This window comes from Spinacia oleracea, chromosome 3 (genome assembly GCF_020520425.1).
Source record: "Spinacia oleracea cultivar Varoflay chromosome 3, BTI_SOV_V1, whole genome shotgun sequence".
NCBI lineage: Eukaryota > Viridiplantae > Streptophyta > Magnoliopsida > Caryophyllales > Amaranthaceae > Spinacia > Spinacia oleracea.
Genome location: NC_079489.1, coordinates 8487263 through 8511105, shown reverse-complemented (window position 1 = coordinate 8511105; position 23843 = coordinate 8487263). Strand labels below are relative to the sequence as shown.

Genomic DNA, 23843 nt, shown 5'->3' with positions numbered 1-23843 from the left:
TTTCTTGGCCGTTTAGGCCGGAAGTAGTCTAATTTCTTCGGAAGTAGTCTAATTTCCGACCCTTTTTCTTGCTTTTAATTGTTTTCTTTTCATGTTTTTTCTTGTTTTTGGTTTCTTTTCTGTTGATTTAATTTGTTCCCAATTTATTATTGGGTTGTTCCCAATTTATTTGGGTTTTTCCTAGGGTTTTCTAGGTTCTTGATTCTCATTCATGGATGAGAATTTTTTTAGAGTTTCAATAATTGGGAATGAGATTTGGATTCATACAGGTTTAGGGTTTATCATCAACTCGTTGATCAGAACAATTCGTGCGCAGATTGCGAAGGGCTCTACTTGGAAAGATGTGAAATCATCGAAAATCACTGCTCGCGTCAAGCTAGAAGCAGTGGAGTATAGGGGTGTGCAAAGTCGGGTTCGGTTACCCGTTATGAATTTATTTCGGGTAACCGTTAGTTTCGGGTTACAAGAATGTCGACCCTAAACCGTATCCATAACTACCGGTACCCGCTTTTTCGGGTTTCGGGTTTTTTTCGGTCGGTTCGGTCGGGTAATAGTTCAAATTAATATGAAATATTTTCTATAAAAATTGCAAATAAAGTAAGTACAAAAATCTAAATATCTACTAAAATAGTCTGACTAAACGAAATGGAAGAACAAAATCATACACCACTAGCAAACAACAATAATACATCATCCAACAGTAATAGATCGAGCAAAATCCAACATCAATCACAACATTAGCAAAACAACACTATTACTGGAAAAATGAGGGAAGTGAAAAATTGAGAGGGAAATTTCGGAGAAAATAGAAAAATTAAATATTGTAAAAAGTATTACTGGAAAAATGGGTAAAAGTAAAAAAAAATTGTAATTTCGGGCGGTTCGGTTACCCGCTTTTCGGGTCGGTTACCCGCATATTCGGTTCGGTTCGGTTTTTTTAAAAATTCAAAAAGACTAACCCTAACCCTATTATTTCGGTTCGGTTACCCGCTTTTTCGGTTCGATTTTTTCGGTTTTCGGATTCGGTTTCGGTTTTCCGGATTTTTTGCACAGCCGTAGTGGAGTACGAGATGTGCTTTAGGATGCAGAATAATAATTGTTTTGATTGTAACAGTTATGTATTTTCTTTGAATTTGTGGTATGCAGATCCTTTTTATCATTGTAGATGCCGTATGGCTTATTATTAATGGATATTGTTCTTCCCCGTCAAAAAATAAATAAATTACTAAATATAATAAGTGTATTTCTTAAATAAATACGATAAAAAAAGACAAGTGCATCTCTTAAATAAATACAGAGACAATACACTATTTATGCGAGTACGATGTTTATCGAGAGGGTAGACTACGACCCCCGTACGCCCCTAATCGCACACACATCATTTTTTCGGGAAGTGATAAATCCAAGGAAAATTTTGCTTCTTCCAAGGAAATCCACATTTTTTTAAAGGTGATTTCCTTGGAAGAAGTGAAATTCTTCCTTGGATTTATCATTTCCCCATTTTTTCGGGTGCACAAACTGGCGATCAGGTGCCATTCCATTCCCCTTTTGTTCTAACCAAAAAAATGAAGTGAAATTTTGGACATTAATAAACATATTTGCAGTCCTGCTTTTCTCAGATCTACATCGCCATTGTAGTAGCTTCAACTGAGAGAGAACAAGTGATTTTCTCTCTCCTCCATTTTCAGCCTCCTTCAAACTTCTGCAAAATCTCCAATTTTGTTCTCTCACTTCTCAAAGATCCGCAGCTCAATCATGTCCAAGATCACGCAATCAATGTCGTCGAATTTCTAGGGTTTCTGCAATTCGATCGAAATCACAGTAGACGAACACTGAGAAGAGAGAAAAAGAATCGATCAATTGATAATGGAGTCACGACCTTCCCTTTCGGGAAGGTTCAATCACGAAGCAGCAACAACGAGTACTTCATCATCATCATCTTCACCATCAAGAGAGAATAGTATCTCAAGAACAAGCTCAAATTCATCTCTTTCAAGTAAGGCGATTTTCGAGCACAATCTCTCTTCAATTCTCAATAATCCTCACTCTTCTCGCTCTAGCGACGCTTCATCGTGGCTTGGGTGGTGGTCTTCGCCGACGTCGGTGATTTTGCCCGAATTCGCCCCGATTAATGCCTCCAAACCTGAATTAGATTCTAATAAATCTGATTTTCAACCGTATTTGAATTCGATCTCGGAGCATTATGCTCGATTTGAGGATATTCGTAATCACAGTAGTAAAGAGAATTTGGATATTGTTGATAATATTGGAGGACAAGGAGAAGCGTTGGTTGCTTGTTTGAGAGAGGTGCCTGCATTGTACTTTAAGGAGGATTTTGAGCTTGAGGATGGGGGAACGTTTCGGGCCGCCTGCCCATTCTCGACAATGAATGAGAATTTGGTGCTGCAGGAGAGATTGTCGCAGTATTTGGATGTGGTGGAGATGCATTTGGTGAAGGAGATCTCGTTGCGGTCAAATTCGTTCTTTGAGGCTCAGCAGCAGCTGGGGGATTTGAATGTGAAGATTGTTGAAGGGTGTAAGAGGATTAGGGAACTGAAGGAGACTATTAGGCTGTTGGAGGCTGATGTTGTTGGGTCGGCGAGGCAGATTCAAGAGTTTAGTTCAATGAGGGGCAACTTGTTAGCGCTGCAACAAAAACTTAGGCTCATATTATATGTTGATCAAGCTCTTGGTGCTCTTAAACTGGTAATTTCTTGCTAATTTTATGAATACATGTCATTGTTTATGTAGTATTGCTATTTTTAGTATTCCGTTGGCATCACTTGAAATTTAATGAAGGGGCATTTTTGGTTCTGTTTCATGAGCTAGAATGTGTAGGTTTTGGTATTTTGTACTTTCTTAAAGAGACCTTGAGCTGCCAGTGAACTCAGCTTACCATATAGTAATTGCAACATCCACATACAATCAATTTGGACGGGGCTGGAGAGAGTTATTGTACATTTAACATTAACGGGGAGTTTCTAGCATTCTGGGGTGATGTGATTATCTTATGTCTAAGTTTGTGTGGGTTTTTACACCTTGGAGTGATTATAATATAAGCCTCAGCTGTGGTCTCAATCTTTTTATTTGCATAGGGGGAGGGTGGAAAGTTATTGTACATTTAACATTGGCGGGGAGTTTCTAGCATTATAGGGTGATGTGATTATCTTATGTCTAAGTTTGTGTGGTTTTTACACCGTGGAGTGATTATAGAATGTTACGAACTGTACTACTGGAAAGTTGGGAAGGCCACAATCAATATAAGCCTCAGCTGTGGTCTCAATCTTTTTATTTGCAGCAGACAATAACTTTTGGCAACTTAACTAACAACCTATGGATAGAGAAGGTGAAAGTGTGAAACATTTTTTATTGAGGCTGAGGCGCTGAGCTGTAATGGAGTAGTGAGACGCTGAGCTGTTAGGTACTCCATAGCTTCACGTTGCTAAGAATTCTTTCCAAGTAGTATTGAAATGGCGCTACTTCAAATTCATGACATTCTTGTTGATGACTCGGGAACCTCGGCAGTTATGTAATACTCTTGCTTCCGGACATGGGATACCACACTCATGATGGGTTCTGACTTCTGACAACTAGTGCACAACTACTCAGTTTAGCTAGGAGAAAATTATGCTTGGGTGCTAGAAAGCTATATTTAAGATCTGTTTGAATTTCTCTTGTTGAAACAGTTGTTACACCTTCAAGTTTGTCTTGGTGGTTGTTGTTATGCATTGTGCTTTTAGCAAAGTGAAACTGTTTCCCTATGTTACTCATACTGAGGTACTCGTGTAGGAATTGGTTACTATTCAAGAGTTAGGTTTTGCTGTTTTGGAAAATTTCTGATGATTTGTTCCAAAAATGAAGTGTGAAGTCTTCATACCATGTCGACTTGTCGAAATCGGACACTGGTACATAAGGTAAAATGAAAGGTCCAAGTAACATAATTGTTTCCCTTAATATTTTTTGGGGGAAGGGGTGATAAGTAGTCGGGAAATATATTTAATTTAAAATTACACTGAGAGATGTACCCATATAAAAAAGAAGGGCTACGCCACATCCCCACCCCCATGCTCACCACCAATGATTAGTTTTTGCTTTTCATAACCGTTGGATTGAGCAGAAGTTGGATAGCAGAAACAACTCAATAAGAATCCTGCTGTGGACAGACAGGGGGCTATAGGGAAAAAGAGTACTCCCTTAAGCTATCAATTGTTTCCTCTTATTCTTAAGTAAATGAACTTTATCTCATTATTTATTAAGTTCTGAGTAGAATTGAAGGAGGAATGAAGGCATTGAAACAAATATGATCCAATACGTATTCTACTAGTGAAGTGTTCAACCTTCTGTTGGCTGTTTTGACAAGTTTCAGTAGAGTCTGTACGCTAGATGTGGTTTTTTTTTTTTTTGGGGGGGGGGGGGGGGGACTCTGTGTATTCTATACCCGTCTCAAAGCTCTGACACTGCATCAGTTATGAGTTATGACCCAAATTTAGATTTTTTAGAACTCTTTTCGTGCTCTACATATCTAGAGAAACACTGTTTGTATTATGAATCAGTACTGATGTTCTGTTGGATGTGTATTGCTTGATATACCTTTTCCTATTGGGTTAGGCTTTAGAGAGCTGTTATAGTAGATCTGCATCGTAATTGGTATGAGCAAGTTGTGAGAACTACTGTGTCTGTATGCTGTGGTGATTGATTAGATGTTGATGCTTTTAAAGGAGCTGGGACTATAGTTCAGGGGGGATTTTGAGAATGAAGAATCATTTTTTTGGACCTTCCCTCAGGAGGGTTCATGTGTGGAAACTAGCAAATGAAATACAAATGTTGTGTTAAAGTTTAAATTGATTTCTTAAGTGCAAGTTTCTCCCTTGCTGAGGTAATGGGAATACATCAATATGGCTTGCGTGTTTGTTTTTATTTTGACTAAAATGAACATAATGCTTTATTCCTAGTTGATATCTTTTTCTGACACCCAGACAAAATGTGGCCTTTAGTCCTAGTCCCCTAATTAGTTTGTATTTTAGCGACTTCATACCAAAACCTCCGCTTCAAAGAACTACCTTTCAAACTTTTGTAGCAATCAGGTAATGCTAAGGCGATGCTTGCGCCCATAAGAAACCATGGAGCCACCCATTAATGGTAATAGAACTTTGCGCAAAGTTTCCTCCAGTGACATGAGTTACCTACTTACCACTCCTGGTACTTCTTTCAAAGTCACTATCTTTATCATAATAGAAGGAAATGAAGCTTAGATGGATAAGCAAGGTTCTTATCACTATTGGCAAGAAGCCTAAAGCGAATTTGTTTTGTAGAATAGGCTGGGATTGGTATGATTTATATTGTTTAATTTTGTAGGTTGTTTAATATCCAAGATCAGTATATTGCAGTCTTTTGCTTCTTTTCATAACCAAATGTTTGATGTTTGCGTGTTCAGCTTGTTGCATCTGCTGATTGTGCTGGAGCATTGGATGTTGCTGATGATTTGCGGCAATTACTGGTATAGGCAAATCCACCGAGTATATTTTTTGTGGCGGTTAATCTGGCCATGTTTGTGTACAATATCTGAATATCTGCCAAGCTTTACCTATCTTTACTATTTTTTGTTTTTCCTGTGTTTGTACTTTTAGTGATCTTACACCTCGGTGGTACCTAGTTGAGTGAATATGTCAGACTAGTTTTGTGAGCCAATCTAAACCCTAAGGTCTTTCACATAATTGTTGAATCTGCTTAAATATCGAATCTGGAAATAGAGAAGAGAGTTAGATTGTTTCTTAGAAAAAAGCTTAAAGAAGTTGATTTGCCAGAGGGGTCTGCCTTCTTGTCCTTTATGCTCCTCTTTTCTTCTGAAGGGAGGCATTTACAAAGTCTGTTTGCTTCTTGCTTGACTTTTGAATTATTTTGATCAATGTGAATCTCCTATGTTTTAGTTTCTAAAAGTAGATCTAAGTGGAGTTTGAAGTTTTAATTGTGTAATTTTCCATTTCTGATAATATATCTTTGTTGCTAGGATGGAGATGAGTTGACAGGTTTGCACTGCTTTCGTCATCTGCGGGACCATGTTGCTGTATCAATGGACTCCATATTCAGGTTGGTCTACTCAACATGGAAACAGTATGCAATATCGTGGAAAGTAAGCTTCATTTGTGGTCCATAGGTTTTTTTCTTAAATGTTTTATGTTGTAAGTATATTTTACAAAAGGGGTTCAAGCATTTGTTTGGATGGAGAGAGCAATTTCTTCTATTATCTTTTGATGAGTGTGATGGCTTAGCAATTTTGCTTTATGTACGTGAACTATTATGGAATAGGATTCTGTATGTATATTTTGTTGAATCTTTCTGTACAAGTACAACCACCTGGGTTATAGGTAGAAATATCATTCATTATTCTAAAATATTTTAAGTTGGACTATTTATAATTCTCCCAACAGATAATTATCTATCTTTAACTCATTGAATTCCTTCTTGTAGCATTCTTTCATCAGAATTTATGCGTGCCTCTTTGCATGATGCCGGGGATTTGGATGCTATAATTGTATCGACAGCAAAGGAAAGAGCTTCTGTACCCAGTAACGGAAGACTTGATGATGTAAGTATTACGTTGTTCTTTGTGGATTTCCATCTTTCTAGACCTTATTTATAATTTTGAGGGATTTCGATCTGTGGATAACTTATAGTTCTTATTAGTTTTTGGAAACCATCACTTTACTAGTCTAGACTAGTTAGGGGTAACGGGTAAGGTTGCATACATGTGGTCTTGTTGATATCCCAGGCCTTTCTAACCATGGATTGTGGTTATCCTTATTATGTATTGGCACTTTTATCTATGTTTTCGTCCTCTTTATTACTTTAATTGCTGCTGGTTCTTAAAACTGATAGAGCGCCTGTGGGATAGGGTTGCTTCTTTCATGATGCTTGTGTATTTCGTGGTTGACTAATATCTAGCTGGAAACCTGATTCAAGTCTCCTCTTTGCAGGTTAAGCTAGATGAAGAAGAAACATCTAATTTCCGAGATCTTGTTTTACCGATTATAATTGGACTGCTTAGAACGGTAAGATGCATTTTCCTCCTAATGTTAATTTTTTCCCTGTATGCTGCCTTGCTCTGCTTTTCATTTTCGATAATTCAGCATGCCATGATTGCAGTGTAAAATTGTTTTTTTATTACTCTACTTTAGCTAGATGCTAATGATGATTGTTGAAAGTCATCATTAATTCCCTTATCAATAGTATTCTGGGAATAATCTGAACAAAAGTAAGTGAGTCGGAGTGGATGCCTTTTATTGTTTTGTATCATTAACACTTTACACTAATTTGTGCTGTTCTGTTCTTGTTGTGTTTAATTTTAGTTTTAATGAAGTTGAAGATTCACCAGTCTTTGACTTCTGGATGATCGTAATTTATGGTAGTGGTCTTTATATATACGTAGTATATATATATTTAATAATAATATATATGTTACCAATTGAAATGTATATTAGAATAAATAAAGCTATTCACAACGGGAGCAAGTCCTTTTAGATACAAAAAAGGTAAATAGCTCACTAAAGTATATTCACCTTATGTTCTGTGTACTAAAAGGGCATTTTGTACCCAATCGGGTCAACTGTAGTATCCTTATCGCAGTGGCAAAGCTCTGTACCTCGAAAATTCCTTACACCCCTAGCCCCCAGGTTGGGAGCACTCGAGCATTGAAGTGATGTTGATGTACTATTTCAAGTATTTCGGTATTTCCCACTATGTACAATCTTAACACCTACACTGCAAGGTGATTTTGGAATATTCTGGTATTTTTATGTTCTGAGGGATCTCTACTGTCCGTGAATGAAGTTTTTCATCTTTATCCCTCTTTCTACGCAGTCAAAAAGGAAAAGGAAGAATGGGAAGTTGATTGGCCTTTAGTTAAATTGATGACTTGTAAATGAGATTCCTACTGTTCCTGAATGAAGTTGTTTTTATCTCTCTTTTCCTACACAGTCAAATAGTAATCGAGAAATGAAAAGTTGTCTGGCCTGTAGTTAAACTGATGACAGTAAATGAGATGACAAAATGTCGTGCATGTTTTCTGACTATTGCAGACCGCTTGTGCAAGGACAATCCTATGCTTTTTAAAATTTCAGCTACTCGTGCAGTACTCAAGGTTGTTTGAAAAAGATTGCGTACAGATACTATATATTTTTAAACTATAGCAGCTTTGGTCTATAATGTTTAGTACTCCATGAATGGTCTTTTATTGAATTGGACTAATATGTCTTGTGGGGTTCTATTGTCAGGCAAAACTACCATCTGTCCTGAGAATGTATCGTGATACACTTACTGCTGATATGAAAACAGCAATTAAGAATGCTGTAGCAGAGCTGCTACCAGTTCTGGTTGCTCGATCTCTGGAATCGGATTTCTCGACTGGAGAGAAGACTGGTGATGCAGATGGTGAGATATTCCCCAAGCTCACCCGTTTTTCATATTTTTTTATCAAAAATCTGTAGATATGGCTTCTAGAGTGTTCTGTTTTTCTTTGTCTTTTCTGTAAGCTCACCCGTTTTTCATATTGTATGATTTAGGTGGAGGCTCGTCCCTTGCAAGCAGATTAAGGAGCCTGACATCTGAAAGCTTTGTTGAACTTTTAGCTGCTGTTTTCAAGATTGTCCTGGTAATGTATGCTCAAGCAATACTCATCAGTAGACTATTTATGATGTTTTAAATTTTTAATGTTCTTTTAAAAGTTGGTTAGAGACTTAGAGCTAGCTTTTAAGTATATTAAGAAGACTTGTGGCAAAACCATTTCTAAAGAAAAGGCATCATACAACTCACAGTCTAAAGCACGATCCCCACTACAACCAATTCTCACATGATATAAAGATGGAGAAATATATCAACTATTTTAATTTCGATTTCTGTAGCGGATGTTGAATTAATGGGGATCAATACAGACATATGTGTTTGACAAATTGTATGAAATAATAAAATTAATCACCTTTACAAACCCATATTTTGACCATGAAGTACGGACAATATTTATGACAGAACAATTAACATCCAAGCACGCCACTTTTAACCTTAAGAAACCCTTTCCCCTTCATATTTACTTTTTTTAGGTAAAGGGAAGCCATATCAATAGATTATTAGAATTCAGGACCCATGAATCCATGATCATATAATGTATACTCCCTCCGTATTTATTTAAGGGATACACTTGCCTTTTCCGGCCGTATTTATTTAAGAAATACACTTGCCATTTTTAGTAACTTATCAACTTCACCATCTAATTAAATAATCTATCTAATATATCATATGTCCCACCACCCTATTAAACAAATAATTTCAGAACTACACCCCACCCCCCACCCTCTAAAATAACATGGTCCCCACTTGTTTTACCTATTAAAATATCTATCCAACCCCACTTGTTTTACCTATTAAAATATCTATCCAACCCCACTTGTTTTATTACTTTATTCATTCAATTCTTTTTCTTAATACTCGTGCCCGACCAAGTGTATCTCTTAAATAAATACGGAGGGAGTACTTCTGAAAGTAATGGTTCATTTTCATATTTGGCACACTATTCATTTCTTGGGGATTTCGATTGGCAAAAGAACCAGAAACTCAAAGGATCTTCTACTTCCTTCCCTTGGGTGTTCTTCACAAGAAATTTGATTTGTTTATTCATTTAGACTTTGGGTTCTATTAAGCCTGATCAAGAGGTTACTGTTGCAAAGAAAAGAAGGCTAAAGAATAATTTTATCCGCAAAGTGTAGAAGTTGGTGCTGCTAGTTATTTTTTTGTCCACAGGGTAAGAGAGGAGTTAGCGGGTCTTCAAAGGGAATTTCTTTTTCTAATGAAGCCTTAACATTATCTTTATGGACACCTGTGTAGTTAAAACCAAGTGTTTCATTTTGTGTATTGCTTGTTATTTCTTGAATTTATACATTAGGCATGGGTGATTAATTTGTTCGAGGACTTTGTTACATCACGTTACATGTGTTCTTTGTGCTTGCTACACTTGGTGCTCCTCGGAGGATGAGGTCCTTTTTTTTATTTTTTATTTTTATTTTTACCTTAGATGTTCTTTACTACATGGGTGAGACCTCCTTGGTTTTCTTCTTTCTATATTCCTCATTTCTTTTTGGAAAGAAACAACCAGGAATAAAATTGGTGTGAACTTGTCTAAATAGATTTTGCATGACTGAAAGCTCAGGTTTTAATAACTAGTATCTCTACTTCCTCTAGATACCTATATACCATCTGGGCATTCTTTTCTCCTTTGGGATGTAATTACCTGACAAGGGGTGAAACACGGCATTGGACGACACAATTAATCCCGTCTCTCTTCCCCTATTCTACTGCCCCGCCTGTCCCAAGCCTCCCCCCCCACATACACACACAAAAAAAAAGTGATTAATGGTGATTTGCTTCTATATTCGCTTCTTCTCTTCCCTGCCTCGATTTTGTTGCCTTCCTTCTCCCCAAAAGTATACAATAAACCTAAAGGTTGCCGCAATTATGAGAAAAAATGGAGGAAAATGAATTGAAGCATGGCCTTTCATATCATGTAAACTTCCAGCAATGTTATGGATTATGAGAATGAGGCACAATCATTTCCTTGAGAGCATTGTGGACAATGTGGGGGGTGCTTGGATGGTGGGGTTATGGAGCCTTAGGGGCAGGGCAATATACCATTGAGCTGATGAGTTTTTTCTTTATTTTTCTTTTTATTCAATTCTTACCCTCTAAATTGGGCGTGGACCATGTCACTGTAATACACTAGTCATCTACCAAAAGAAAAGTAAATTATGCATGATGAGTGTTGACCATCTAGATAGACACAACCCTTCCACCAAATAATTTTTTTACCAAAAGTCTAAAGATTCAACAAGGTTACTTTTCCGTGCAGGACAAGTTTGTTCTGGTGTACACAAACAAGTCAAAGTTGGTTTTGTATAATGCTACTTACTTTAAAAGCTTGACAAATATATACGGCTTGTATTGCTTGTCAATTTAGATGATATGAATTGGAAAGCTCCAAGTGAGCTTTGACCAGTATTTTAAATAAAAATGAACGCGCTTATATCAAAGGATCATTGAGCTGCTTACAAACCTGAGGGGAGGAGCATCTCTTATTGTGTGAGGTCTATTATTGAACAAATATTAGCAACTTCCATGTTAGATAGGTCAAAATTTTTACAGAGTGCATTGATTGCCTTAACTTATCTTACAACTCTATGAGTATTTACTTTGCTATATGATTTGATTTGCTTGTTTTTTTTGTTAAGTATGATATGACTTATTCTGTTCAGTAAATATAGGCACATTTAGTTCGAGCAGCTGAAGTAAAAAAGTCAATTGAGTGGATTATGACTAATTTGGACGGTCACTATGCATCTGAGTCTGTTGCTGCTGCTATTGCACATGGTGCTGCAGCTTCAGAGGCTGCGCAAGATAGTGACAATCAAATTCAAGTCAATAATGCAATTGCTTATTCTTCCCAAAGAAATTCTAACAAGGTTCCGCCACTGCAAGGGAAGGCAACTGAACTAACAAGTCCTTCTAACGTATCCAAAAATTTCAGGTCAGCTACTTTACCTTTACTATCATGATGCATTGTTCTTTATCTTGACGCTTGCCTTGAGGGATATAGATCATGTTTGTATGTGTTGAAAAATAAAGTAGTTATGTACATTCATGGTTTGGTTCTTGATAGATTTACATACATCTTTTTGATGTTTAATGCAGTACTATAGGGGATAAACAATTAGATTTTTGTTGACTTAGAAAAGGCTTATGATCAAATATCCAGGGAAGCGCAAGTGCTTCTGAGTTTTCTAAGGCAAAGGGAATTCCTGTTTCACATATATGGGTTGTTTAAATTACGTACGTGGAAGTTAGATCAGTTTGAGGATGTTGCTGTTGATAAGGATTTCATTAAGGATCAGCTTTGAGCCCCTTCCTCTATGGATAACTTTATGAAGGCACGCTAGTGGATGTGTTGTGGTGTAATGTTTTTGGTGATATGATTTTGGTAGACGTGACGAGAATTAGCGAATGATGAATTTATAACTCTTAATTTCAGAGATACCAGAGTCAAAGTGGCTGAATGAGATAGAAATAAGATGAACATTTGGAATGTAAGTTGGACACGTTACACAGCGGTTCAAATACTTGGCGTCAATTATTGAATGTAATGGTCAGATCATTTTGAATATTGTACTTTCTGTCCATGTGGGGAGAAATGCCTTAGGTGTGATCCAGCGATAAGAAAGTACCACTCAGACTCAAGGAAAAGTTTTGTGGTGTGTGGCTTTAGGAAATCTATCCTATATGGAACTAATGGAGGCGGAGCTATATTGAATGGGAAATCATACTTGAAAAGATAAGTCATTAATGGAGTAATGCAAGATAAGGTGAGAGTGATTTATGTTGATGTGAGAAACAAGACAAAATATATGGTTTTTGTATGTTAGGAGGAAGCACACAAATTTACCGAGGAGATGCCAGAAGCTCCTCTTCAAGGATGGCAAGAGAACATAAGTTTGACCTGACAAGAATTGGAAAAGTTGGCCGAAGTTTGCTTTGGCTTTAAGTTAGAGATCTTCCTCTCACATACATGTCCGTGGTGTACTGATGTGTGTTTCTGTTCTATCATTTTTCCCTTTTTCTCGTTCTATTTTTTCTAAAAGCTTGCTAAGCTCCTGTAGTGCCTGCCAAATTTTATCATTTTTACTCGTGTTATACTTCCTCCATTCCGTGGAAGGAGTGCCCAGATTTAAGAAACTGGGTAGAAGGTGAGAGGGAGTAGTGAGGGACCACAAAAGGCATGTGAATGACCCACAAAACCCAAGTGGGTATGGAACTTGTGAGTTACCAGTGTAGGTATATTGGTTGTTTGCAGTGATGTCGATGGAACTTGGGAGTTGCCAGTTTGGGTATATAGGTTCTTTGCATGTGATGTGAAACATCGGATTTCCTTAGAAGGAACTATTGCAATGTTTTGTGAAACTTTGTTAAATCGTTAATGTTGCAATATTCACTGATTAGTTTTATTATTTTCTTTCACATTCACCCATTGTTGTTACTTTTACTGTTGTCATTAACATAATTGTTAATATTTTTGTTCACTGTTCCACGGAATGCATTTTCCTTCAATATCGGTGGAAGAAATAGTGCATCGCTTTAGGAAACAATCTCTTTAATTGTTTGTGACCGCCTAAGGATAAGGCCATGTACATCTCTACCTTCCCAACCCTGTCAACCTTGTTGCAATATGTAATTAAGAAAAACAACTCTTTTTGGTTATTGTCACTAGAATTTGTTTCCTAGCTTCTCTTAGTAGTGGTTGAGCATGTCTTACATTTTTCAGTGGTTTGGCATAAATATGATATGTGATAGCATGTCTTTGTTTCAAAAGGTGTAGTGATTAAACCTAGTTTTGGACAGAGCTGATGTGTTGCGAGAAAATGCTGAAGCTGTCTTTGCAGCTTGTGATGCTGCCCACGGAAGGTGGGCGAAGCTCCTAGGGGTTCGTGCTGTTCTTCATCCCAAATTACGGTTGCCGGAATTTCTTAGTATATACAGCATCACCCAAGATTTTATTAATGCTACAGAGAAGGTAAGGTCAAGACATGTGTGTGTTGTCTATCTGTCCTAGTCTTAAGTTACAGATACGTGCTCATGCTCTGGTTGTGATGCCCATGTCTTTTTAATATGAACAGATTGGTGGAAGGTTGGGCTATAGCATAAGGGGTACACTGCAATCACAAGCAAAAGCCTTTGTTGATTTTCAGCATGAGTCCCGTGTAAGTTTTCCTTGGCGCTTTAATTATTTGATACGAGTAAGAGGAATATGATATTTATCATGAACCCATCTTTCTGTTGGCTGAGGCAGGTGGCAAAAATCAAGGCCGTGTTGGATCAAGAAACATGGTCTGAAGTTGATGTTCCTGATGAGTTTCAGGCAATTGTTGCTTCAATGTTTACTTCAGACCCTTTGACTCCCGAGACCTTTGGTGATGATCAGGGTAGTTCAATAGTGTCAAATAACGGTGTGTCAACCGTGGCTGGCCATAGCAAAGAATCCAATGCTGAGCAGCATGTAGAGCAAACTGATTCGAACAATGTATCCGATGATGTTTCCACTCAAGAGAAATCTCAACATTTAGGCGAGGCAAGTGATGCAAGTAAAGCTGATGTTGTTACTTCTTCAGCCCTCACCAAAAATAACAATACAAAGGACCGCGTGAAGTCAACTTCTCAAACATTAATGTACAGGGGTGTTGGATATCACATGGTTAATTGGTTAGTTATTCTACCTTTTTATTTTAGTTCATTGCCACTTTAGCTGCTACGTAATTCATGATCTTTTGGCTGGAAAATTTAGTAATATACAGTTATATTATCATCATTACCCCATTGCCTCAAAGAGGCTCCTGCAAGAAGTGGGGTAAGGGGGGTCAGACATACGCAACCTTCCCCGTGCAATTGCAGAGAGGTTGTTTCCAATTGACCCAAAAGCAATAACGGGACGACCATCTTCTACTTCATGGAAAGGAAGCGAAGAGGTTTTAAGAGCCGTCTTGATTTAGTCCATTACATCCCACAGACAAAAGAACAAATGAATCTTTGTCTCCATTTGAAATGGACGATAATAATATACCGTTCTTATGCTTAATTTGGTTTAACTTTATGACTTCTGCTAGAAGTTTTTGAAATAATTTGGAAGTGTTTTTTCTTTTTCTTTTCTTTTTCCTGATATGATCTTTTTATGCTAAGGGGTTTTGCCAAATATAGACAGCTCTTGCGCATGAGGTGATTGGTTGACTTGGTAGGGCTGTTCTGGAGTCATCCATAAGTTGGAGTGTTGGACTTCAAAAATGCTTATGTTAGGGTATTCCAGACTTTTTCTAGTATGGTGGTGAAGAGGATGGGTTTTGATCATAGGTTGAGTAGGTGATTAAAGGGTAGCCTTCAGGTCTAGGTTGACGGTAGTTTTGAGTAGGATGCTGTCTAAGGTTTAGGAGATGGGTTTCGTTGACGGTTTTTGATTAGGTAGGGAGGAGGTTGTGCAGTTTGCAGATAAGAACTTTTTTCTTCTTTTGAAATGTCTGATGATTTCAAGAAGTTTAAATTCTCTTGGGTGTTGCATTGCACTTAGTGTCCACTGCAGTATTAACAGGAAAATTGGCAAAATTCCACATCATTAGCACGACTGGTTTTTGAACATATTTTTCAGATCATAATTGAAAATATACTTTTATGAACCCTGTCTTGCTATTTGGTACAAAAGTAAGAGGTTGTAAACTTTTGTGGTTACCATACTTGCCAATATTAAAAGAATTGGGCTAATCTGTAATTTTGTGGGCCTTTCTTTGTAAGGCACCTTGTCCTGTTTCTGTATTATCCTTCCTAATCTTTAATAAAATATATTTGCTTATGAAAAAAACTGCATGTAAAGGTATCTTTTTAATAGAATTAATATGCTTATATTGTTAAATAAAGTGTTCAGTTTTGTAGTGGGCCTAGTGGTTGATTTGATAACATAACAGTCTACACTGCATAATCTAGCCTTTTTGCCACGCCAGCAGGCTTCATGCTTCCTACAAAAGTGAGTTGCCCGTAGAAGTCTATATGATTTGTGCCTTTGCTATTGTTTTCCCTTGTAAAGGGTACCATTTTGTTTCTTGAGTACGATTTTGGTTTTAAGACAGCACCCTCTTGACATTTCAGAAGTGTATACCCTGTTTGTATTCTTCTTCCACACTTCTATTGGTTCATACTTCCTCTGTGTCACTAAAATTTCAACATTTGCTTATTTGGGATGTTTCTAAACAATTGCAACGTTTTAATTGCAAGTGTTTCAATTTTAGTGAAGCGGAGGAAGTAGTGGGGTTGGGTGGCCCTTGGCGCGTGCAGGGGTGGGGGGTGTTGAGTACTAAAACCTAAGATTTTAGAAGGATTCCTCGTGAAATTGTGGTTGAGTAGAAAAAGCTCCTCTAACTTCCTATTTCTATGGCCGGCCAATCCGCCAATCCTTGTCAACTCCACAAAAACAAGTAAAATGCCAAGACTTTTGTATATTGAAAAGAATCATGTTCTTATAAGACTTCATAAACCCAAATTACTTTGTGGACTAAATAGCTATCACTTCGAGCTCACTAACATGTTAGACATCTTCAATTTATTTCTTTGATGGACCCTCATCATGCAGGAATATGTTTTGATGATGGGTTTGATCTTTTCACCTTTCCCCCTCATTTTATAGAGCCGCACTGTAATATTCCCATCCCCCAAAACAAAAACCCAGGTTCTCAAGCAGGTGTATGTTTGTATACCAAATACAAAGTACAACTCTATTGCCTCATACATGTGTAATGTCTTCTGCAAGTGAAGAAAGGGGAAACCTCCTGCAATTGCCTTGTTAATAAGCTGCTTCTTAGTAGCAGAAGCTATTCAGTGCTGTTGGTAATTAGGATCAGGTTGCGATAGTTCTGCTACTGTGTTTGAGAACTTGTGTGTGGCAGTGAGTATTAAATTAGTTGCGGGAGGTGCAAGAAGCTTAGGGTTTTCTGGAACTCCTTTTTTTGATAATTGGTTGGCGATTTTTTGGGAGAGATAAAGAGGATCTTAAGGGATCAGGTGTCTAGGAAATCATTTTGCGGGAAGGGTAGTGTTTTTAGCCTTCTTACAGGCTTATGTTCATGGGGTTTTCTTTGGCATGGCCTTGATAAATGTAGCCATGACTACAGTTCTTTTCTGTATCCTTAATTTTCGTGAACTTTGGTCCTCGGTCCTTCCATTATTCAACTTCTTTTATCATTGAAATATTCCTATCTTAAAAAAAAAGGAAAAAGTAGTTAATTCATGGTCCATGTGTGCTTGCAACTGAGAAAGAGGGTTCCATTGGTCACATTTTTCCTATTTACAAAGCGAAATGATTTACTGACTTCACTTCTCCTCTATTGTGAATTCCAGTGGCTTGATTTTGATGAAGATGTTGTCAGAGTATATTGATATGAATGATAGTTTACCGTCATTATCATCAGAAGTAGTTCACCGTGTTGTAGAAATTTTGAAGTTCTTTAATACAAGGACTTGCCAGCTGGTTCTTGGCGCTGGCGCCATGCAGGTAAATCCACTTCCGTTGTTGAAAATCAGTCACTAATCTTTCTGGTACTTCTTTTCCAGTCATTATTATTTCTGTGACTTTGTTCTGTTGATTTATTTTGATCTTTGCGTTGTGCTGTGAAATTCCTTTGTGTTTGGTTTTCTTTGTGAAATTTTGATTTACTTTAGATCTACAGTTGGCTGTGTGTGTTTGTTCTGGAGACCGTTTGATTGACCTTCTCTGTCTTTTCGTCTTTGTATTTATTTGTGCTTGTGTCTTTCTTTTTTCTGGGGTTGGTGGGACTGTGGAGGGATGTTAGTTTGTCTAACCATTGGCCTGTTGTGCTGGTCTCCTCTGACTTAACTATCTGCAGCTTTTCCCAACCATCTCAGTATATAGGACTAACTAAGTTCCGTTAAATTTCAGGTGTCTGGTTTGAAGTCGATCACTTCCAAACATTTGGCATTGGCAAGTCAAGTCATCAGTTTCACATACGCTATTATTCCTGGTAAGTAATATCATATTAGTTCCCAAAGATCTGTATACGAAACTTGAATTGCATAAAGACTGTATCTGTTAAAATTTATTTATTTTATTACAATAGGTTGTAGAAGAAAAGGTAACGTAAGATGAAATTCTTTTGGATAATTTTGAATCTACATTGTTGTTAGGGAAATGATGACACATGATCATTCTCATTTAAGGGTGACTCTCAAGTCTCAACTCTTTCCAGATATGATAATTTCCACAATTACTTTGCTGAGCTTATTCATGAGCACAAGTTGCACTCCCTTAGGAAAAAGGTTGTCGGCTAAAGTGTTGATCGTAAACATCTTGTTTGGCCATTGATTTAAAGTTAGTAGTTTGCTAGGTCATTCTTGTCAAAAGGACTAAAACAAAGGGTAGACGGAAATATTGGTGCTCCATGCAGGAGCATAATGTAGTGGATACCAAATGCTAATCTATTTCTTGTAATGCTCATGTTTGACATCAAAGAAGGAAAATTTGCATTTCCTAGATTTTTTTACTTCTTCACGTTTTGCAGACAGTTCCTTGTGACGGTTCTTGTTAGCCGACCTCGATTCATTATGGGACTAAGGCTTTGTTGTTGTTGTTGTTGTTGTTGTAGAGAGTTCTTTACTTCTTTTCATCTGAGCCTTAGGTTTTTCCTTCGGTGTTATGTGTTTTAGTTTAGAACTTGTTAAAGTGTAGTTATAAGGTGGCCAACTAGATACGAGAGGATAGCACTTGACTATGACTTACACACGTGGGCAATGTCTTGGTCCGTTTTCTTGGAGCTTTTTTTTTTCTTTTTCGTTGGAATTATCAATTAGTGTTTGATACTCCCTCCGCCTCTTAAGGGTCAAACTTTTTAAAAGGTTTTCCAGAAATTCTCCCTAATCTATAAGAAATAATATAGTCATGTGGGGTCTTGTTAGATCATTTCTATGTATATTTTTATAATATCTACTTTTTATAATTTTTACGCGTATAGAATTTGAGATATTTACGTTTTAAGTTGAGTCTTCAAGACTGTGAAAAGTTAAATTGAGCAATCTTTAAGGGACGAGGGAGTAGTATGTAATGTAGTTTAGTTTTGGGGAAAACCTATATCTTGTTTTCAGAAATGTCTAAGGACCTTTCACTTCATTCATAATAATATAGGTTAGGTGTTTATAAGTTTATTCTTGAAAACAGTTTTTTTTATTTTTTTATGTTGGCCCTCTCTATTTTCCAATTAAGGCAAAAGAAGCTTGCACGATATCTACATGCTAGGATATCTTTTTCACAAAGACTCCTTAAATTGTTAAACGTACTAGTCAATAAGTGTACTTTCTTGTAAGAAGAACTAGAATGAAGATCCTCACAGTAAAGGACAGAATTTGATGAAAGAGGTGTAAACTCTGTATGTAATGAGTGCATTTGCTTCCTGATTTGTGTGCTTCTCTACATTTAGTCCCTTTACTATGACAAAAGTGTAGGAAAAGGAGCCTATTATTACAGATCCCCAAGGCTGATAACGTATCTAATATGGCATCACAATGTACTATGAGATGCGATGGTTCATATAAGATTTTTCCTGAAGAAGTTGTTCTCTCTGGTAGAATCGTCTAAGTTAAAAACTTACATATTTAGATCTTTAACAATTTAAGTTCTTGTATATTAAATCAAAAAATTACCTTTTACATTTTGTTTAATGTTAAATTCTGTAAGATAACTTAGATTTATCAACAATTTTGTGACTATTGTGGTCTCTGGACTGGTACAACTATGAAGTAAACGAATCTAATCTGATATAATTTTATAATTTAGAAGTCGCTGAGACTCTTGTCTACTTGACTGCTTTCAGATGGAATGTGTTAAATATCTTTGAACACGGTCTGTTTACTGTTTTTAGTGGGTACTGAGGATATCAGCATTGTTTCACATGCCATTGTTTGCCAGAAAAATTCTGATGCTATGTCTCTTTCCTTGTTTTAAGATGTCAAGCAGATTCTTTTCCTCAATGTACCTGAGACCAGAAAGCCACTGTTACAATCAGAGATCGACCGGGTAGCACAGGTATATTTAATCTGATGTGATTCTGTTTCTCCTTTGTTGTAATGACACTCATATCCTAACACTCTTCCGATGCCTTCTGGATGTGCTTCAAGTGTAGGCAACCTTCTCTGTACAATGCAATAGAATGAGATATGGAATTAGTCTTCTCTTCCGCTGTAATCCAAAGTTGAAAACTTGCTTATTAGAGACTCTTGCTTTGTTGATATTGGACAGTTATATTTTTAGTCTTGCTAGATGTACCCCTTGAAGACGTTAAGTCATAATGAAAGCTAAATTCGTATTTTTGTATACTTCATAGTTCATAGTTACTATGAGATACGTTGTTTCTCATTAATATAATTAATTTTATATTATATTATGCTTTATTTGTTGTCTGCTAATTGCATTTATCAAATATAGTTCTTCATTCTGTAAATCTTGAAAGTTGAAATGTTTTGATGTTGGTTGTATGTTATCGTTGATTAATTCGAAGTATGAATAGGGGACTTGAAGAATCAGTTTAGTGATGTATAATGGTATAATATTGAAGATGTCTTAGATAATTAGAACTTTTTCCAAAAGTGTTCAGGAGAACAAAAGGAAATTAGTTTCTCCACTGTATTCGTCAACAAAAATATAAGTTAAAAGAAAATTTATCCCGCTTGTGGATTCACTTCAATAGATTAACAATTGTGCGTTTAGTAGAAATATTTGCTCTGGAGATATATCTTATCAGGGGAGACCTTTAGAACTCAGTGCAGATCTAATACCTTGGCAAAGTTTTTAAGTTGCCTGTGGAAAAGATATTACGGATGTGTATGATTGCCCTGCAGGAAGAGTGCAGCAGGAATGATAAAGACTAGCATATTTGCTGTCACTGAAATTTTTAGTGCATATACAGTTTACGGCTTTCAATTAATTTTGCTAGGCATAAAGCCAATCTAAACACAATAATCAGAGGCTCACTCTCCTTTCCCTGCCAATACTTGGGGGCCCTAGAGGCCTAAACCTGCTGTTTTTCGGATTTTTTTTCTTCTGAATCTGTGCATTTATTAAAAAAGATTTCGACATGATATTTCATTATGGAGCTTTTTTTTAACAGTACATTTCTGAAGCCTGTAGCTGCTTCCCGATTCTGTGATGTTATTAGGTTTTTCCTTTTCTGTAATCATATTTATGGGCTTTTTTTTGTAGGACTACAAAGTTCACCGGGATGAAATACATACGAAGCTGGTTCAGATAATGAGAGAGAGGCTGTTGGTTCATTTGCGAGGGTTGCCTCAAATTGTTGACAGTTGGAATAAACCTGATGATGGTGACACACAACCTAGTCAGTTTGCAAAATCATTAACAAAGGTATTAATCATCACCTTTTGTTTTTCTTTTCCTAGCACATAAATCTGCTCCCTTTTCTTGTTTTTCATCCTTTTTTAGCAAGATTCCTCCATATATCTGTAATAATAGATGTTTCGGTCCTTGGCAAACAAAGAATCTATTTGATGTTATTTTAGCTCTGTAAATGGCAGTAGGTAGCTGTTATTGCTTAAGATTTTGAGTGTTGGCTGCTATATCTGAACTTCGTTGAGGACATGCCTGCAGAGTTGAAGCTCAATGTGTTGTATAACAAAATTAAGCATTTAGATGGTCAGTGTTCTCTGAGGTAGAGGGTAATGCGTAAAGCACAAGTGAAGGCTATGGAAATGATAATTTCAGAACTTTTTGTTGTGAGCCCCTTGGTCTGCCTCGTTATGTGAAAATGCTAGTCATAGTGCTTTTATCCTTAGTATGCCAAAGGCCTCTTTGCTAAGATTCTGGATCTGTTTCTAAGCCTGGGCTTTGCGTGTCTGTTTGTAGTGAAAATTGCTTCATTACCTATTGAGTGTTGACATGTGTGAAAATACGTAAGCTTGCTCCATCTTATATTATTATTTTATCATTATATTGTAGGAAGTTGGCTATCTTCAACGTGTCTTATCTCGGATGCTTCATGAGGCGGATGTTCAAGCGATTTTCAGGTGACTTTGACAGATATAATTGTTTATAGGTTTTATCACCTTGCACTTCTGTATGCATTCTTGTGTTGCTCCTTTTTCCCAATTTTTATTTATTCGGAGGGCATCACTAGCTAAGAGCCTAAGAAGATAACCACACCTCAGCATTGGATTGGTTAAAGCAGAGGTGTCAATACACTATAGGCATATACTAACAATGCCTTAAAATGTATGTCCGGTAGCTTGATGGCCTAGATCAAATATTAGTTCCAACCGTTACATTTAGCTAACCGTGGCTTTTATTGAATTATTGCTACTTGAAAGCTGATGCTCCATAGTGTGCAGCACGCAAATTTAGAAACTTTCAATTGAGTAGACTTGGACTAGTATATTATAAGGACAGAGTAATGGGGTCTATAAATTATGATATGGGATAAAAGAGGAAAAATAATTTGGGAAAAATGCATTAGATACTGCGTTTTTTGTTGGAACGCTTTCTAGTTTCTATTGTGAAATCCCCCCATTCCCACAGTCCCACCTCGCCAATAAAATTGGTTTTAGCCCGTAAATTATGAAATAAAATGGGAGTAGCGTGCGTGCTTGGATTCGTCTTCCCCCCCCCCCCCCCCCCCCCCCCCCCCCCCCCCCCCCCCCCCCTCCTTCTCAGTTCAATTTTCTTACCAGTCCTCTGGTACCCAATTGTAGTAGGAACTTATATTTTTGTTGGAAAAAACAACATTACGCTTTTCTGTTGTGAATTCCATCTGCAGGCAAGTGGTCATAATATTTCATTCACAAATCTCAGAAGCATTTTCACGCTTGGAGATCAGTACTCCACAAGCAAAATCGAGGTACTGTTACGTTCTTGCATTATAGCACTGTGCTGATAACCTTGAATTACAAACTAAAATATGTGTTTTTACCAGACTTCACCTGGACGTCCAACATATTCTTGGGTGTATACGTTCACTTCCTACTGATATTGCTAGCAAGTCCGGTGTTGCAAATTGGGGGCACCTTGATGAATTTTTGGCCCAAAGGTTTGATAGCGAAGGTGGTTCATAGACTTGCTTTTGTACGTAATTTTCTCTTCTCCGCCGAAGGCATTGTTGCAGAATGTAAAATCTAATGTTCAGCCTATGCTACCATCTTCTGCATTTGAATCTAGCTTTAGAAAGGTCAGTCACTTGATTGTGTAAGAACACAATCTAATTTTTTTTATCACTTCATGCACCTTATACCTTTTTTTCATTTCCCAGCTAGTTTCTTCAACATAGGTTTGGTTGGTATTGTTGCATGATGGAGTTTGTTCAACACTTTAATTCCTTGTAATATTTTAGGTGTAAAACTAGATTCGGTGGCTTAGAACTTAGAAGTAGTAGTAGATTCAGTACCATTATGCTGATGTGAGTGTTGTTCAATTTGTGCAGGTAAATGAGGTACGATTCTTTTGGTTCTTAATTTTCAAGGAGATTTCCCAACCAAGATTTTTTTGTATACTAGATACGACAAACCCGGTCAGTAGCATGCTTTCGAAACAGTTCCCCAAATTTGATTTAGTAGATGCAGGGAACAAATGAGAGAATAGTGTAATGTTTTCTGTGTCTCCACTCTCCATACCCCTCTTCTTTTTGTTTTCCTTCTCAGTTTTGGTTGCTTTTTTTCGGCGACCATGTTCATATGAGGTGGTTGTACACTTGTATGAGTATTGACGGCGTTGCATATATGTTTCACAATTCTTAATAGAAGGGAAATTCTTTTCTTATCGTTTTTCTTCATGAAGTCGTTCATGAAAGATGCCAAATTGCCGTCAAGTTAGTTTGTAAAGATGCAAAGAAGAAAAATTGACGTGCACAGATGTATGAAGTTGCTGTTATTCTCTTACCATGTTCTACACTTTGCTCCAGTAAAAGAAGTCCTCATGGACACGATCCCTTATCTCTTACTGCGTGATATCGCATTTTGGGAGTGGTACTATCTTTTTGTTTTCTATGCTTTTTTGTTGTTGCAAATCTTGCAACTAGGGGGTGTTCATCGGTCCAGACCCAGACTGGACCGAAAACCGAAATTTTGATAATTCAAGATCCAAAGCCCGGATTGATTATTTCTGTACTGGACCGGAAAAATCGGTCAAAACCCGGACTGGATCGGTTGCAAATCTATTTTTATATATTTATATATTTTTTATTTTTTCTAAATGGTAAAAAAAATATATA

General features: G+C 37.0%; 1 protein-coding gene across 2 annotated transcripts; it reads left to right on the top strand.

The window, feature by feature from the left end:
- The first annotated feature begins 1504 nt into the window (after positions 1-1504).
- LOC110786072 (vacuolar protein sorting-associated protein 54, chloroplastic) lies at positions 1505-23392 on the top strand. 2 transcript variants are annotated; one of them, XR_008929846.1, is made up of 19 exons: positions 1505-2706; positions 5435-5497; positions 6008-6087; positions 6469-6586; positions 6975-7049; positions 8271-8427; positions 8559-8647; positions 11304-11566; positions 13432-13603; positions 13707-13790; positions 13880-14289; positions 16963-17116; positions 17522-17603; positions 19578-19657; positions 20831-20992; positions 21584-21651; positions 22398-22478; positions 22554-22805; positions 23058-23392. XR_008929846.1 is itself a non-coding variant. In XM_056838575.1 (18 exons), exons 1-18 carry the CDS (start codon positions 1867-1869, stop codon positions 22690-22692), a joined length of 3117 nt encoding a protein of 1038 aa, XP_056694553.1. In that variant the 5' UTR covers positions 1505-1866; the 3' UTR covers positions 22693-22807. The 2 variants fall into 2 exon arrangements, 1 of the variants encoding a protein (XP_056694553.1); XM_056838575.1 differs by lacking the exon at positions 23058-23392 and having other exon boundaries at positions 22554-22807.
- Positions 23393-23843: the final 451 nt, after the last annotated feature.

Coding starts and splice junctions, on each gene's coding strand:
- LOC110786072 (XM_056838575.1), top strand. CDS start 1,867: ATGGAGTCACGACCTTCCCTTTCGGGAAGGTTCAATCACGAAGCAGCA. Junction 7,050..8,270: donor TAATTGGACTGCTTAGAACG/GTAAGATGCATT, acceptor TTCTATTGTCAG/GCAAAACTACCATCTGTCCT. Junction 17,117..17,521: donor TTGGCGCTGGCGCCATGCAG/GTAAATCCACTT, acceptor GTTAAATTTCAG/GTGTCTGGTTTGAAGTCGAT.